The sequence below is a fragment of the Balaenoptera borealis genome (genome assembly GCF_965194805.1).
Source record: "Balaenoptera borealis genome assembly, chromosome: 14".
In the NCBI taxonomy this organism is placed as follows: Eukaryota; Metazoa; Chordata; class Mammalia; order Artiodactyla; family Balaenopteridae; genus Balaenoptera; species Balaenoptera borealis.
This window is the reverse complement of record NC_138875.1, coordinates 16,382,612-16,398,666: the sequence shown is the minus strand read 5'-3', so window position 1 is coordinate 16,398,666 and position 16,055 is coordinate 16,382,612. Positions and strand designations below refer to the sequence as shown.

Sequence of the window (16,055 nt, the reverse complement as noted above, 5' to 3'; positions counted from 1 at the left end):
GTGTCTCTTTGGCCCATGGAACACTAAAAGAAAGAAATAGAAAATTTGAGCCAACGTTTGGGAGATTTCTTATTAAAAAACCAGATTTCTAGGTTTCTGGAGAATCTCGACGACCTAGACATCCTGGCCCGTGTTCCTGTGAGGCCGCGTGGCTGGAGCTGTGTGCTGGTGGTGCCCTTTGGGTAGGGCCGTGCCCTTGGGGCCACCATGGACCCCGCACCTCCTGCTGTGTTGTGTGTGGCCAGTCTCCCCCACTGACCTGGCCCTGAGGCCCCTGGAGGGACCGCCTGCGTTTGGTGCTGACCCTGCCCTGGGTGGTCTTCGGCGTGTTGAGCTGACCTCCCTGCGGCACACCTGGCCCCTTACGCTCTGCTGACACTGTGTTTGTGACCTGCCAGCTCTGTGCAAAACTCCCTCTCCCTCTCCCTCTGGAGACCTGTTGGAGCAGCCTTAGCTATCTAGGGCGTTGCTGAGAATCACAACAGCAACACTAATGGCCTCTGGGCCAAAAAGTATTTGTATTAAAATCCTTGCACCTAAGAGCTCTTACAGTTAGTCACGTGAGAGCACAGAGCACCCAGCTCTCAGACTATTTATTCTAATTGTTCTCCCCTGACCCCCAAACCCTGAAATGACGTTAAAAGGTACTAACCCTTTCCTCCCAAATAAAGACCTCTTCTAATTCCGCAGCAGGCAAACAGCTTTTTATATATTTGTGCTTATCTCCTGGTCTTTGAATGGATGAACAGATGCAACATCCTTTTTTTAAAAAAATAATTATTAATTTTTTTTTTTTTTTGGCCACACCATGTGGCATTTGGGATCTTAGTTCCCTGACCAGAGATTGAACCCATGCCCCCTGCAGTGGAAGCGCGGAGTCCTAACCACTGGACCGCCAGGGAAGTCCCTGCAACATCCTTTCAAAATATGTCAGTCACCGTTTGCACACCGTTTAGGCCACCAGGTTTCCCAGACAGAGACGTGAGGAGTGGCAGATGGGTCAGTGCGCAGGGCAAGCACGTCTCCATCCTGCCTTAAGCCCCAGGCTTGCTGTCCTAGAGCCAGTGCCGTAAGAATGGATGTTTAGAATGATCTGGACTCCCTGAAGAGGCTATGCTGGAGTATGCACTGATTGAGAATTCAGGGACTATCTGATCAGTTTAAAACTATACCCACATAGACTGGCCTTTGTGTCTTTCCAGTTTTGGTAAATAAGGGGGTGAAGTAGACGGGCCACATTTATGTACCATTCCCTGCTGTTATGTTAATGAGAATCCCTTGTTCAGAATCCCCTCCTTTGCCTCAACTCCTGACACATGAATGTGTTGGCATCTGTCACCTAAAGGGCCTGGGCTCTGCCACCTGCTTTAACACAGAGAGGAGGGAAAATTGCAGGATGTCTTGCCCTTACCTTCATCAGCGATGGTCGACGCTCTGGTCCCTGAGTCTCTAGGTCAGGGAATTTGATGCGTTTTAGGAAGATGAGGGCGCCCCACACGTAGCAGGTGCTTGATAAATTTTGTTCATCTGGTCACAGTGGAGCCTGAGAAAATGGAAAAATTAAAAAGCAGCTGAAGAGCCGTGGGCAGTATTTTACTCCAGTAACATAATTAATTTCAGAGGGCACCAGTGGGGGTTGGAAGTCTGAGGATGCCACTGGAGAGCGGTGAGGTTGGACCCTCTGCCCGACATCGCTGTGTCCCGGGGCCCCGGCATCCTTTCTCTGCCTCCCGCCCCGCCTACCCACCCGACCCTGGCCAGGCCGCCTCCCTCTCCTCCTTCCTTCCTTCCTTCCTCTCTTTCATTCCTCAGCTGCCTGTGTCCCCCCAGCTCACCCCGATAGCCTTACTCTTGCTTGATCCTAAAGTTTATTCTATATTTGTCTCCCAGAAGTTCCCCTTTTGGTGATGGGAAAGGACGAAGGGAGCTGAAGTATTATAAGGGAGGGAATGTTGCCAACTTGAGATGAGTCAGAAGTGAAAGCATTTTGGAATGTGTAAGACAATGAAGACAATATTTATTTTACAGAAATGGAGCTAACAACCCAGCCTTCAGGAGCACAGCCAGTAGGTATCGCATGGAGAGAGGTCTGACGTTCGGATGGCGGAGGGTGCACTGCTATAGTTTCGTCACCAAAGGAATAAGGGAGACGTTCCTCTCTCTGTTAATGGTTCCCCAGTGTTTTAGGTGAGGGCTGACTCTCCAGCTCATTCCCAGTGGTGAAGCCTGGAGGAGGCCTTGAGGGTGGGCTCACTGTGCACCTGCACTGACAAAAATGGCATCACTGAAGGTGAAAAATTGTTATACCTGAAAGAAATGCTTTGCAAAATGCACAATCCACAATCCATTTTGGTTTGCAAGGCAGAAATAGAGACACAGATGTAGAGAACAAATGTATGGACCCCAAGGGGGGGAAAGCGGGCTGTGGGATGAACTGGGAGATTGGGATTGACATATATACACTAATATGTATAAAATAGATAACTAATAAGAACCTGCTGTATAGCACAGGGAACTCCACTTCGCTGTACAGTAGAAACTAACACAACATTGTAAAACAACTATACCCCAATTAAAAAAAAAAAAAAAAAAAGAATCCATTTTGGATGCATCTCTCTGGAACCCCAAAATATTATTTTTCAGATCCAACTCTCATATGTTGGATTAGTGCATCTTCTAAGAAACATTCATAAAATTATTTCTATTTAATGTTTATATTTAGGGCAGGAACTTGGAAAATTAAGTTTTTAAGACTGCCTTAGAAGTTTCACCAAGCTGGCAGGTTCTTCAGTGGTAAAGACAGCCTTTTCTAAGTGCTGCAGGCAGTCTGAATCGGGGCCAGCAAACCTTTTCTGTAAAGGGCCAGAGAGTAAATAGTTGAGGCTTTGCAGGACTTACAGTCTCTCAAGATAGTACTAAAGCAGCCAGGACAGTATCTAAATGAATGGGCTTGGCTATGTACCAGTGGCCTGTGGGCCATAGTTTGCCCGCCCCTGAGAGTATAAGCTGTTGATTCTCTATAACATATGTATTTAGAACTGGGGGTGCCAGTATTATTTGGTCATGATTTCCAGATTAAACTATTTCATTGAGCTGTTGGTTGGTCAGTGACAGACAGGAATTTAGCCAGTATTGACTTTTAGGGCATGAGGGAGTAGGGTTCCTAGATGCAGCAGTAGCTTTTAATTTTTTTCCTTTGCTCACCAAGGGCTGCATGCTTACAATACATCTTATGAAATGTTCTACATAGGCACTGTGGATTTTAAAGTCTGCAAATGAATACAACTGTAAAATGTTTTTGTCTTAGAGAAAATGATTTCTCAGTGCTTTGTATATAACTACACAAGTAAGAAATAAAGTTGAATTTATATGCATCCCAGCAGATGCAGACACATCATTTAAATTAGGGTGTGGCCATTAAAATATTGCCTCTTTTCTCTACCGAATATTTCTTGAACTTATGACCTTACTGCCAGTAATGTTTAATAAGGAATCTGCAATGTGTAACTCCTCAGTAAATTATTAAAAGAACTGGCATTCCTACTGTATAATATCAACACAAGTGATACAAAGTATGCCTTGCCCCAGTGGGTATGTGCTAACATTCCTTCTGGCTTGCCGAGAGGGATGGGGCATAAATAAATTGCAAGGTTTGTTTCCAAGTCTGTCTTTGGTTGTTATAGGTACATTGTTGTGCTTCCCCTTTTGAAGAACTGATTATTGTTTCAAAGACTGCTATTTTTAGATGCTCGAAATTAGGCATTCAAGATTGGAAGGTAGAGAAGCAGTTGAAAGAAATACTGTGTTTCAAGTTTGAGGGCAACTGGTTGCGAAATCAAAATGGATGAATCATAACTTTATCACAGTTTTCCTTTTTGCTAGTGAGAAAATGATAGTGTTGGTTATATAGCCTCTCGCTCTCACTTGTAAACTCTTGGGAGTTCATTGCACACAGTGGCTTTAATTTTGTTGAAGTGATTTTCAATGTTATCTGCAGTTTGGACAGCAGAAGAAAACATGCAAATTCCTTCCTTCCAAAATGGGTTACTGGCTCCCTGCAGTGTGATTTCATTTTCTCTCTGTTATTAAGTATGTAGTCAAACCATCATGTGCTAGAAATGAGATTTGAGTGACCATATACCTCAGTCAGGCTCTTCTGTTTGCAAAAACAACAACAAAACCAGTTTCTTGGCCTGAAATGTCAAAATATTTGTTCTTTCTCTGGACTAATCTTTCTCAGCCGGTGACTCCACCGTCTGTCTGCGCATCCAGGTTAGGGACCCGGGAGTTGTCCTTGGCCGTCTCATCCCTCCAGCTCTGCCTGGTCTCCGTGTTTGTGCCGAGGGCTTCCTGAGCGGGGTTCACACCTTCACGTCTGTCCTCTGCATACAGAGAACGCTCCCTCTCAAACAGACCGTATTCCGCTCCTGGCCGACCCTCCAGCGGCCACTCGTTGCGGTGGATCCAGGTCCTGGCTCCTTAGCCCCGACTCCACCGCCCTCCTGGGCGGCCGTTGGCCTCGGCCTCCCCCAGCAGCCGTGCTCAGTCTGGGCCTTTGCCGGCCCCCAGGACGACCACCATCTCCCCTTTTGCACAGTCACCTCTTTCACAACGACCCCCAGTGAGATCTCCCGCAGGCAGCTTTCCCTGTCTCTGCGCCCACCTTGCCCAGGTGTGCGGCCTCAGCTTCGTTTGCACATCACTGTGCTCAGTGGTCACACTGCACGGTGTTGGGACTTTGCTAGACCGTCATCTCCGCACCCCGCTGTGGTCCCGCGCTGGGCACCAAATCCCTGACAGCCGTCGCCACTCCCACCCGGCAAACTATGGCGCATGCGCATTCCTCACGGCCTCGTTGGTTCTCAGAGCCCTCCCTGCCACTAGGCTGAATTTATTTTTCGTGCTTTTGTACCCTCCCAGGGATTGGTACATGCCCCTATTTTCCTTACCCTCTCATCTCATAATTTTTTATTTTATTCTGTATGTATTGTTAAGCCCCTCGTTCTTTGCAATACTCAGGTTATATATACATTTTAATAATATAAAAAGTCTCTACCAGCACATACCACATTACTTTTAGCTCCTTCCTACTTTGAAGTTACCACGATTGCCTTTAACTTTAAGGAGTGCCTCACCCTTAACCCCTCTGTCCTTGTAAAGTTCACTGGAGGAGAGGAATTGTGAAGCATCCCTAACCATCAAGGCTTCTGAAGGGCTCTTTCTTGTGTTAAGGGTCCACTCAGGTGTATGGGGGAATTATAGCTCCCTCTGGTGGCCAGATCATCAGGTGCATTTTTGTTCTGGACTCTTAAAATGGTATTCAAATCTAATAATTCTTTGGAGTTCTTTTTTAATTTTTAAAATAATTCAAATCTTGTTTGCTTTGGCAGGTATTTAAATCATTCTCAAGTAGTGACACTTATACAGAGGAATGAATAATTTTACTTTAAGCAGCCCATACTTTTTACACAGTTGGGTCTTAAAGTAGACAGTACATAGCATTTAAACTTTATTTCCCTCCTTTTTCCTTCCCTTCCCCTGCCATATAATTTCCTAAACTTGTAGAATCATCAAAATAAAATGCCACGAACTACAAAGGAATAATTTACTAATATTGGGAAGAAATGAAATTCTTCAAATGAGGGTCCAGTATGGGCCCAAAGACAAAATGAATTTAATGCATTTTTAGTTTCACATTTTAATGGATCAGAGCTTCAAAACACATTTCGTTTTCTTTATGAAAGGAACTTCCAGACCGACATTCTTAATATAGAAAAATATTATAAAGAGTTAGCTATATCCACGCTAATATGGGAAACAGGTATGGATGGTCTCAAAAATAATTGTATTTGGCTTTGGAAGTTAAAAAATATCCTTTAATATGGTTCTGTCTGAGGTTGTGGGAGTTTTTAGCATTACAGAGAAGTTAATGAAAGCAATCCATGATGTGAAAAACAGACTCAGGAAGACTAGAGAGGTTTTAACATTTTTCTCTTGTCATCTCTTCCGTGTAGCTAAATTTTTAAAGATGTGTTTAGACAGCAGTGCTTTTCAGATTGATGACAGTGACCCTCAAAGAACAATAGCAGCAGCAATTTAAATTGTTTTAAATGCAAGATTGGCTAATTTTCTCTCAGGTATGCTTGGGGTTTTTTGGATAAAATTCTCTTGGGAGCAGGGGAAGGGGTCATGAGTCTTCATGGGCAGCCTGCCTGAGTGGGAAGGTTACAGTCAAGGGCTTATTTAAACAGCAGGGAGTGGCTCAGACACCCCCGGAGGAAACAGCACGGGTTATTTCTCTACTCATTTTGCAATAATCTTCTTTTCTCCCTTTGCCATTTCTTCATGTCTGCAAATACTGACAAAACACCATGAGGGCTTTCAGTGGGACTGAAAAATTGGGGAGGTACTAGGGAGAAAAAAGTGTGTGTCAGTTTGCGATGGTGTTAAAAGAGTTTAATTTCTTTTCAGTTGAATACATTCGGGTTTATTAGGGCTGTCAGGAGGGTTCTCATGAGATAATGTTCTCATGTGACAGCTCGTGAGTGCTGAGACATGAGACAAATACAAGGTCTATTGTGTGACACCTCCCGCTGAAAAAAGCCAGCCTCCAAAGTAAAGAGGTGAATCAACAACAACAACGAAAAATCCTAGAATCATCTCAGCTGACGAGAAGATGCTGCTTAAGTGGAATGGTACTTCTTTTGGGTGGAGAAGCGTGAGAGATGTGATGCGAGCTCCACGGGCTGCAGAGAGAGGTTCAGCCGTCCAGAGGGTGTTAACTGTTATCACAGGAGACGTTTTTTGGTCACCATGGGTCACAGCCTCACTCAGCTTTCCCTGCCTTTTGCCTCCCTCTGGCTTCATTTTATCCTCCTGGGCATTTGTAGAGAATCGGAGGCTTTCTTTTTGGAGTGGACTAAGTCGAGTGTCCCTCCTAACAGTGAGGATGGCAAAATAAATGTCGCCGTGCCTGAGAGGCTTGTAAGTCCTGTAAGCAGGGCCTAAAGTTGGGTTGACATGATAAGAACGTACAGATTAAAGAAAAGTGTGGCAGTCCATTGGAGAGAGATGGATCAATTCTGTTCCTTCTTTTTTTTTTTCCAAAAAAGAAATGCCGCAGTGCTAATGGGCGGCACATGCTAAATAGTTTTCCAGTTTGATAACGAGAAAGGCAGGTGAGGGGGGCGCTTTGGTTTACTTTCAAATTTACATATTGAAGTGGTATAGAAAACGGTGTGTATTTATTGTGGAAATCTCAGTAGATACGTAAGAGAGGAAATTAAAAGCCCCTCTCTGCCTTCTGCCCCAGGCTTACCCTTTGAGCATAGCCTCCCCGTCCCCCCATCTTGGTGTGTGTGATGGGGGAGGGAGGGCATGAGAGTCACACTGTACAATCCTATTAACTTGTTTTTAACTCCCCAGTACACTGTGGGAATATTTCCGGGTCATCATAAGTATCTCTGTCTTAGCCAAGTAGAGTCTGAGAATGCTGCAGAGCCAGTCAGTTGAAGGGCAGGTCCCCATCTCTTCAGGTCCAGAGCAGCCAGAACTTGGCTTGGAAATGGCCTCCTAGTTCATTTGGCCAGAAGTGACAGCAGTGGCCCTTACTGTTGTTGTAGCCGGACTCTTGTAGTTTGTACCTTGATTTTTCAGGTATTTTTTTGAGTGGCTACAATGTTCCACGTACTGTGAAAGGCACTGGGTAGGAGGAGAACTTAGGGTCCCTGCCCGCTCAGAGCTTAAATTCCACACTCCCTTCATCATCGAAGTCTTTGGCCAACTGCAGAGGAAGCCACCTTGAAAGATGCCCCCGCCTCCCCACCTTCACCCCTGGGCCCCTTGCCACTGGGAGTCCTGGCTAGAGGACTCTTATTCCTGGTAACCTGGTTGCTACTGGTTATAAATGATGCTCCAGGTGGAGGTCGCCTGTTAGGCATGCTTCACCCTTGGTGTGAACACTTGCCCAGACAGGTGTGCTTACGTTAGGACTTAGTGAATCCTTAGCTGGGAGTCCCCGGCGGTGCCATCCTCCGGCAAGCTCTCTAGGTAGGATGAACGCCATCACCTGCGCCCTGAGCCACAGCTTCTCACCCCGCTGTGGCCCCTCCTTGCTGAGAGCTCTTTCTGGAACATCCTTTTTAGCTGGCTGAGTTGAGTATTCCCTTTAAAGCTCTTTACTGCACTCATGGGCCTGTTAGCTACAGCTGACTGTTTTTTGCCCTTGTGGGTATTATTTAAGCTTGCTTCTTCAAATGTGAATGACCTAAGTTTTACTTTGGCTCACTCTGAGTTTGCAAAAACCTTTTTTAATCTAAAAACTTCCTTTAAAAAAAAAAAAAGTTTGCTTCTACCCTCTTCCCTTTTCACCGTCTGTTTTAGTCATTTCAACTTCGGATGTCAAAGGAGTTCCAAGTTCATTTACAGAAAGAAACGGTTAGTTATAAGAGAGTTCTAAAAGAAGAAACCACAACCGAAGGGAAGGATGCTTGTGTTTTGTGGCCTTCAGGATCGAATATGTTGGTAGTAGACTGCTGGACTTTTAGCCGGGGGGGGGTAGGTGTGCCTGGCTTTGGTGTCACCATCTCTGAGGACCTGCCCTGTTGCAGAGTTGCCTCTTGTGGGAGAAGGTTCTGAGGGCAGGTGTGGTTTACCCTCTCACAGGGCTTCCTCGCTCTTGATTTCCAGCCAGCAGCCTCCTGGGTGGTTTTGAATGTGGAGCTGAGGCCTCGCTGGGGGTGCTGCCCGGACCATCTCGGAGGCCTTGTGGGGCATGTGGGACGGTGGCTCACAGTTTTCTAGAGGAGCAGGGTCAATCGTTAAAGTTTCTCTCAAGGATTAGCACGTGTCTTCCAGAAGTGTTTTTCAGAGTCTTGTTTTTTGGGTCCAAGAAGGTGTCCTTTTTCTAAGCCCTGCTCACCCATCTCCCGCAACAGGAAATCAGCCCTGAGTAGCGGTCGCTAATCAGTGGTGCTCATTAATGATTGTCCTTGGTCTCAAGGCGCCTGTGTTAGAGGGCAGTACGGGCGTGCAGCTCAGCAAGGAGCACAGGTTCATGCTGGTGCCACGGGAATGATGGGGAGGCCTGTTGTGAGAGGACCCTGGGGTGAGGTTACTCGAGTCTGTGGCCCAAATGTGACTCACTTCCCTGGAAGTTTCTGCTCTGGGCCTTGGAGTTAGGAAGAGTTGCTGGGACCAGATTTCAAAAGGAATGATCCGTTTCCCATAACACACGCTTTAAAGCTAAGAGTATCCACAAATCTTAAGATTTTTTATTTTTCGAAAGAGGCTCAAAGTGGTTTCATGTCAATGACAACAAAAACTTAAGAGAAGCTATGAACGACCAGACCGAATTATGTCTATAGTATGCATGGCCAAAAATACGCCAGAAAGATTAACTGGGGATAATACTGCCAGTTTCTAAGAACAGAGAAAGAGCTAATTTTCTTAATATAAAATACTGACCTACAAATCAATAAAAAGACCTATAACCTAATTGAAAAATGATCATCAGAGAGTACAAATAGAGGAGGGGATACCAGTGACAAACGTATTGAGATAGTTAACTTCACTTACAATAAAAGAAATGGCAATTCAAGCTCTAATGAAAAACCTTTTTCAGCTGTCACGTTGTCAAAAAGTAAAAGTTTTAATTGCAATATGTTGATATGAGTGTGAGGAAATGGCTCCCCTTTGACCTGTTACTGGAGGGTGTTGAAGTGGGTACAACCTCTAGCAATTTGGAAATGTTTATCAAAATGACAAGTGCCGTAGAGCCAGCACTCCCAGTTCTGCCGGTTTATCCAAAAGATACACTTGCACATGTGTGAAGTGATCGGGATACAAGAATGCACATTCCCTTGTTGATACAATCAGAAAAGATTAGAAATAACTGAAGTGTCTGTTAAAAAACAGCTGATTCCTGTGTTCCAGCATCAGCCTCAGCTGTGCTCTCCCACCCACCCCCTCTTCTTTTTTTTTTTTGCTGGTTTTATTCTCAGCAAGGTTTTCTCTCTTTGATGGCAGCTCTGGGCTCACATTCACAGCAGAGAGAGGGTGGCCCCGGCAAAGTTTCGGACTTGCCTTTTATTGGGTCACCCCCGACCTGTGAGCTGGTGCGTGGCATGTTCTTTAAGGTGACCTGTTGTGGAGTAAATCACTCCTTTATATTAAAGAAAAAATCCAGCCCAGTGACTCACACCCCCTCCTGTCTTCATTTCCTCTTCGTGTTCCTAGGAGGTCTCTCTGTCCCTTGTTGTTATCATTTACAGATGAACCAACAGAGTCCGAGACGTACTGTATTTTGAGACATTGTGGTTTTATGCCTTATAATTAAATCGTCATCATCACGTCAACCTTAGGAGGTAGAAACTATTCTTTGCGGTTTCCAGATGAGAAAAATCGAGGATCAGAAAGGTTAAGCAACTTGCCTAAAGCAGGGAAGTGGCAGAGCTGGGTTCCACCCCAGTTTGCACAGACTCGGCTCTCGGCTGCCTGTGTAGCACCTGGGGCACCCTGGCCTAGCTCCCAGACAGTCTGATTCAGCTGGTCTGAGGGGAGGCCTGGGCATCGGTGTGTACAGCCCCCAGGGGATTGGAAGGAGCTGGGAACCACGAGTCTATGCCACGAGCAAAGGATGAAGGTCGCTGATGGTCTTCACGTGGCAAAGGGCTCAGACCCCTTGTTCTCTGCTTCCAGGCAGAAAACTCTTGTTCACACTGTCAGGCCTGTCTTTATGCAAGAAAGTAATATCGGGGCTTCCCTGGTGGCGCAGTGGTTGAGAATCTGCCTGCCAATGCAGGGCACACGGGTTCGAGCCCTGGTCTGGGAAGATCCCACATGCCGCGGAGCAACTGGGCCCATGAGCCACAGCTACTGAGCCTGCGCGTCTGGAGCCTGTGCTCCGCAACAAGAGAGGCCGCGATAGTGAGAGGCCCGTGCACCGCGATGAAGAGTGGCCCCCACTCGCCACAACTGGAGAAAGCCCTCGCACAGAAACGAAGACCCAACACAGCCATAAAATAAATAAATAAATAAATAAAAAAAATTAAAAAAAAAAAAAAAAGAAAGTAATATCGGAGGTAAGTAATAGGTGCTTGGAAAGAATTTAAGCATCAGATAGTGGACAGGACTGTCGTGGGCATAGTGCCCAGTGCTGTGAGGGTTCTAGAAAAAACTCCCTTCCCTGTCTCTGTGGCTGGCGGCCTTTGCCGGTCAGCCGTTGTCAGTTTCACGTGCGGTGGCTCCAGATGGGCCTGGGGAACCCGGAGGAACTTTGTGACGTCTTCACGTTTGTCCTCTTCTGGGCATTATGTTTCTGCACTCATTCCTGGAAAAGTTACTCAGCCACATTGGCGGGTGGCGGACAGGAAACTGGGAGAGAAGTGCAGCTTCTGGATGGAATATCAGACACATGGGGTGAGGACTGGGGGAAGGGTTAGGGAGGGAAAAAGTCCTTTCTTAGAGTTCTTGTTGTCAATTGAAAAAAAAAACGCCCAACATGAGAGCTGTGAGTTTCAGTTTTTTGGGGGGGCTTACTGAGGACCATAGCCCTGGAGATAGCCTCTCAGATAGGTCTGAGCAGCTGTTCTCAAGAGGCAAGGGGGGAGGTCAGTGTGTATGTGATTTTGGTGAAGGGGGTCCTTGCAGCCAAGCCCACATCTGGGTAGAAGGTTGCTGCTGGTCACGAGGAGCAGATGTCTCCATTAATGATTTTAGTGCTTTTCTGGGTATGAGAAGATGCAAGAAATTGGGTTCATAAAATTTTCTCCTGAAAATATCTATCTAAAGGCCTGTTCGGCCAGATTTCCCAGAGCACAGAGTGTCCCGTCCTGAGCTCCTTTCAGAGTGTGTGAAGGTCAGGGATAGCAGAGGCTAGTGACTTCATTCCTGGAGGACCAGATGGCGAGCGACATTTTTTTAGTTGTCACTGTAAACCAGAAGAGGAATAAAGCGGAAATTGAGAAGACTACATGATTAGGATTTAAGTTGAATGAGCTTCACGATGTACAAACGTTGTACTTAATACTTTCCGTAGGTAGATGCTCACAGAGGCTGTGTGGTCCAGTCAAGGCCAGGACCTACATCCGACGAGTATCATTTTCTCCTCTCTTCAGACAGGGCTTCACTAACCTACTGGGGAAAAAGAGAGATAAGTCAAAATACACGTGTAGAAGTTTAGAGCTGAAAGAGACCTTAGAACCAGGGGTTTTTCAGCCTGGCTGTACCTTAGAGGAGCTCCAAAAATATATTGGTGTCAGGACTCACTGGAGACATTCATTCAGTTGGCCTGGAATTGCACGTAGAGGCAGGATGAGGGCTTGGGCCTCCTGACCGTGCCCAGTCTGTATTCCAGTGACCACGGCAGGCATAGCGTCCGGCCCCAGGGCCCTCGCCAGGTCTGTGTCGCTCAAGTCCCACAGTCTCTGCTCTTGACCTTCCAAACGGCATCACACTCCTGGGCAGGTGTGTGCACAAGCCTACCATCCTCTCACACCTACTCTTGAATGGTGGAAATTGAGTAAAGGCACACTTAGACCTGTACTGAGGAGAAGACGGTCTCTCTTCACAAGTAATCTGGATGTGTTAGTCTTGCACGCAGGTTAATGCATTCATTGTCTTTCTAATGAAAATGGTTGCACAGCCCAATATTCTTCCAGTCAGTCTGTGTGGCAAGATAGAAGCAGGGTGTTAGTTCTTTCTCTGAACTGCTCTCCAGTATCAGAAACCGAACCCTGACCTTCCCTCCCAGGCTCCTTTGTTATGCAGCAGGGCTGGGAAAAAAGACTTTTCTTTCAGCTGTCCAGGGCGCCAGGCAGAGGAAACCCGACCAGGGCTTTGTACACTCCCAGTGGCTCAGAGAGCCTTTATCCTCGTCTGATATTTACTCAACACCCGATACCTCCTGGGAATCTTTAAAATTGTTGTTGGAAGGAACCATTCTGCCTCAAGTGCCTATTTTTAGACTGTATATAAAGCCCACGTTGGATTTCTGCTACCTTTCTCTCTCTCTGCTAAGCCTGCTGTTTGAAAGGCAACGGGATCTTTTGTCTTTAAAAGTTCAGCACCTCTGGCTAGTTCCCCATCTGAACCCCAAAGCCCTGGAATGCTCTGGGGTATATCTCTTCATCCCTCATTCTGACCAAAACCGAAACCACAGGTGATGATGACCTTTACACCAGAGCAGTTGAAATAATACAACTGAGGGGAAGGAAGCTACTTCAAAACAATGAACCTTGAGTTAAAATGAGTATGAGTTGGTCTGTCTTGATCAGCCCTGGCTGTATTTAACCTGTTCAGTGAGACTGGTTTGAGCTTTGGGCTCTTCAGTGGGCTGTCCAAGTTCAGGACAGGCCCATCCGATGGTTATGAGCTGAAGGAGTGTCGCCTGCCATATCAGTAAACAAAGGATGTTGTGGCCATCAAGCCCTGGGCCACTGCAGCCGCCCTGCCTGTGCACCCTGAGGGGATTCAGGATGGAGAAAAGCAGGATACCGGCCCTAGATAGTTAAGGTGCATGTCAAAGGAATGATTTCAGTGAGTCCAGACTCCTCTATCTTCCCATACATAAACATCTCAAGTTAAATTCATTAACTTTTTTCTTTAATTAACAGTAATCTTTTGATGTCCTCTGTGGTTTTTGTTGCAAAAACTCTTATATATATCCCAGCTCCCCCCTTACCTCTTCGGAGCAGTCCCTCAGAGCTATGTGAGAGGCTGCCTCTCGGGCTTGTGTCCTCAGCAAAGTCCACCGAATAAAACATAATTCTCAACTTATAGGTTGTGCATTATTTTTTAGTGGAGTTCAGTGGTGAACTGTATACAAAACAGGATTAAGGTGTTGAGGAGGGGATCTTGACCGCATTCTCATCAGCCTGGGGTGATTTCCTCCTTGGCCAGGGGTTTTGGCTTTTTTCTTTACGTGAAGGTCACTGTGTGACTTTCAAGGCAGTGATGATTCAGAGTGAAGCCCGAAACCCAAGGGCAGTGGTGGGGGCAGTTTTACATCCTCTCTCCTCTTTTTGCCTTTTCTTCCGTTTTTTCCACCTTTTCCCCGTCCTTGCTTCCTTCTTCCCCGTCTCCATAGGGGGCCATACAAGAGAACTCAATATCTTTTGTATTCCCTATTGAATACAAATTTTATGATTCATGTTACTAAATTTAAAGTAGACAAATTGAATATTTTATATGGAATTCTCTCTTAAAAAAATCAAAACTTCAGTAAAACCATACTGAGTGTTCCTTTAGGCAAAAAAAATTTTTTTAATTGTTTTTTAAAAAGGATATACGTATAGACATAGAAAAGACTGGAAAGGGTGCATAACAAAATCCCAACGCCATATCAAGGTGGTTAAGATTATCGGTTATTTTTGCTTTTTTTATTTCCTAAATTTTCTTCTATAAATATATTAATGTTATCAAATATAGAGAAAGAAAAATGCGTGGGCCTGATGATCTAGCTCACATACTTGAAAGGAACTCATCCTGAGAGAATACTGAATAATTTATTATATCCTTATAGAGTCGAAGGATATATGTTTATATATATCCTCTTATATATCCAAAGGTTTAGCTATAAGGATGAAGCATTGTTTATCATAATGAAAGAGTTAAAGCAACCTAAATTAATTATGGTAAATGTCTAAAATGGAATAGTATGAAGCCATAAAAAGTGATGTTGCCTGGAAATATTTACTGATATGGAAACATTTTATAACATTGAGTGGAAAAGTAAGTTGGATTGGTTTGTATCATTTGATTCCATCTCTTTTGTAAGAGATCTTACACATAAGCTCTATACATACGTAGAAATATAGAAGATCTAAAATATAAAAGATGTATTAATAGTGTTCAGAGAATGGGATTCCTGGGTGTTAATTTTTTTCCTTTGCGTGTGTGTGTGTGTGTAATTTTTCTGTAAAGAATCAATATAGCTGTCATAAAAATTGGGAAAGTTTATTTCAGTTTTAGAAAATTGCCTCTTTACCTGAGTGAGAACCTGTGGTTTAAACTCATAGTCGACCTTCTACCCCCATTGTTAAATCCATCTTCTTCTACCTTCAAGAGAATTAAAGCAGTGAGCTTAAATTGGCAGATGGATTTCTGAATGGATTGTTGATAATTATAATGGCTGAGATTTTTAATTGCCATTTGTATCAATGAATGTTTTTTTTTCTTTTCTGTTGTGTTTGGGATTTTATAGGAGAGACAACAGTGCTGTTTATCATACTTTACTGCAGATTAGAAGCTTCATCATAATGGGAAGCTAAATAATGAAGCTTGTTCAGAATGGTGTTATAGTAAGTGATGCTCTGAGCCCATGGGCCTGGCGATGGTGCCTGTGATTTCCGAATTCAGAAGCTAAGTTCTGTGTTTATTGAGGTTTTGCACTTAAGTTCCCTGGGCCAAGGCTGTCTCCAAGAAGGTTGGCTCCAAAGTAATTGGTAAATTACTGAAGAAGACGTTGGCCTTGCTCTGTAGCAGCTTAAAATTTTACTGGTGCAGTAAGCTCATTACAAAACAATTACATTAAGCTTGAGCTTGGTGCGTAAGCAGTGGTAAAAGCTGTGCACAGGTGACATTTATTTCAGAAAACTAAGACCTGGATGGGCAGTGAGAGGCCGTCTCCAAGAAGCCCTTCCACCCTGGAAACCCCAGAGCCAACACGGTACTCGGCACAGGGTAGGAGCTTGAAAAATTCTTGCTGAGTGAACTGCTGACTTGGCTTTTGAAACCTGGGCTCCTATGTACATAAGCCTGGATCATGTAACTGCAGGATGAGAAGGTGTTCCTTACATACAAGCATTTTGAGACTACGATTAAATGAATGGTCCAGGATCACAGATGACTCCCAATTCTCAACACTGCTGACTGCGCGTCAGGTGCACCATTGATTCAGTACCAAGAGGAGAAAGTGGCAGGCATGTTCCTTGATGACTTTCCTGTGAGAGGCTTGCTGACTTGGGAAAGGTTAAGATGTTGAGTTGCCTTAAACAGAGCAGAGAAGGTCGTTGGTAGCATCACTAGGGCTGATTCTCAGGTCTCCTGACTCCCCC

General features: G+C 45.0%; 1 protein-coding gene across 5 annotated transcripts in view; it reads left to right on the top strand.

Moving 5' to 3' along the window:
- NEDD4L (NEDD4 like E3 ubiquitin protein ligase) overlaps positions 1-16,055 on the top strand; it is a gene marked incomplete at its 5' end in the record, with an annotated part of 340,566 nt that overhangs the window by 116,699 nt on the left and 207,812 nt on the right. Inside the window, one exon of one of the 5 annotated variants that reach the window (XM_082354964.1) lies at positions 2,029-2,187. The exons of the other annotated variants lie outside the window; for them this stretch is intronic. Within the exon in view, the coding sequence (XP_082211090.1) occupies positions 2,029-2,187 (159 nt within the window). The remainder of the gene's footprint in view (positions 1-2,028; positions 2,188-16,055) is intronic. 5 annotated transcript variants of the gene reach the window in all.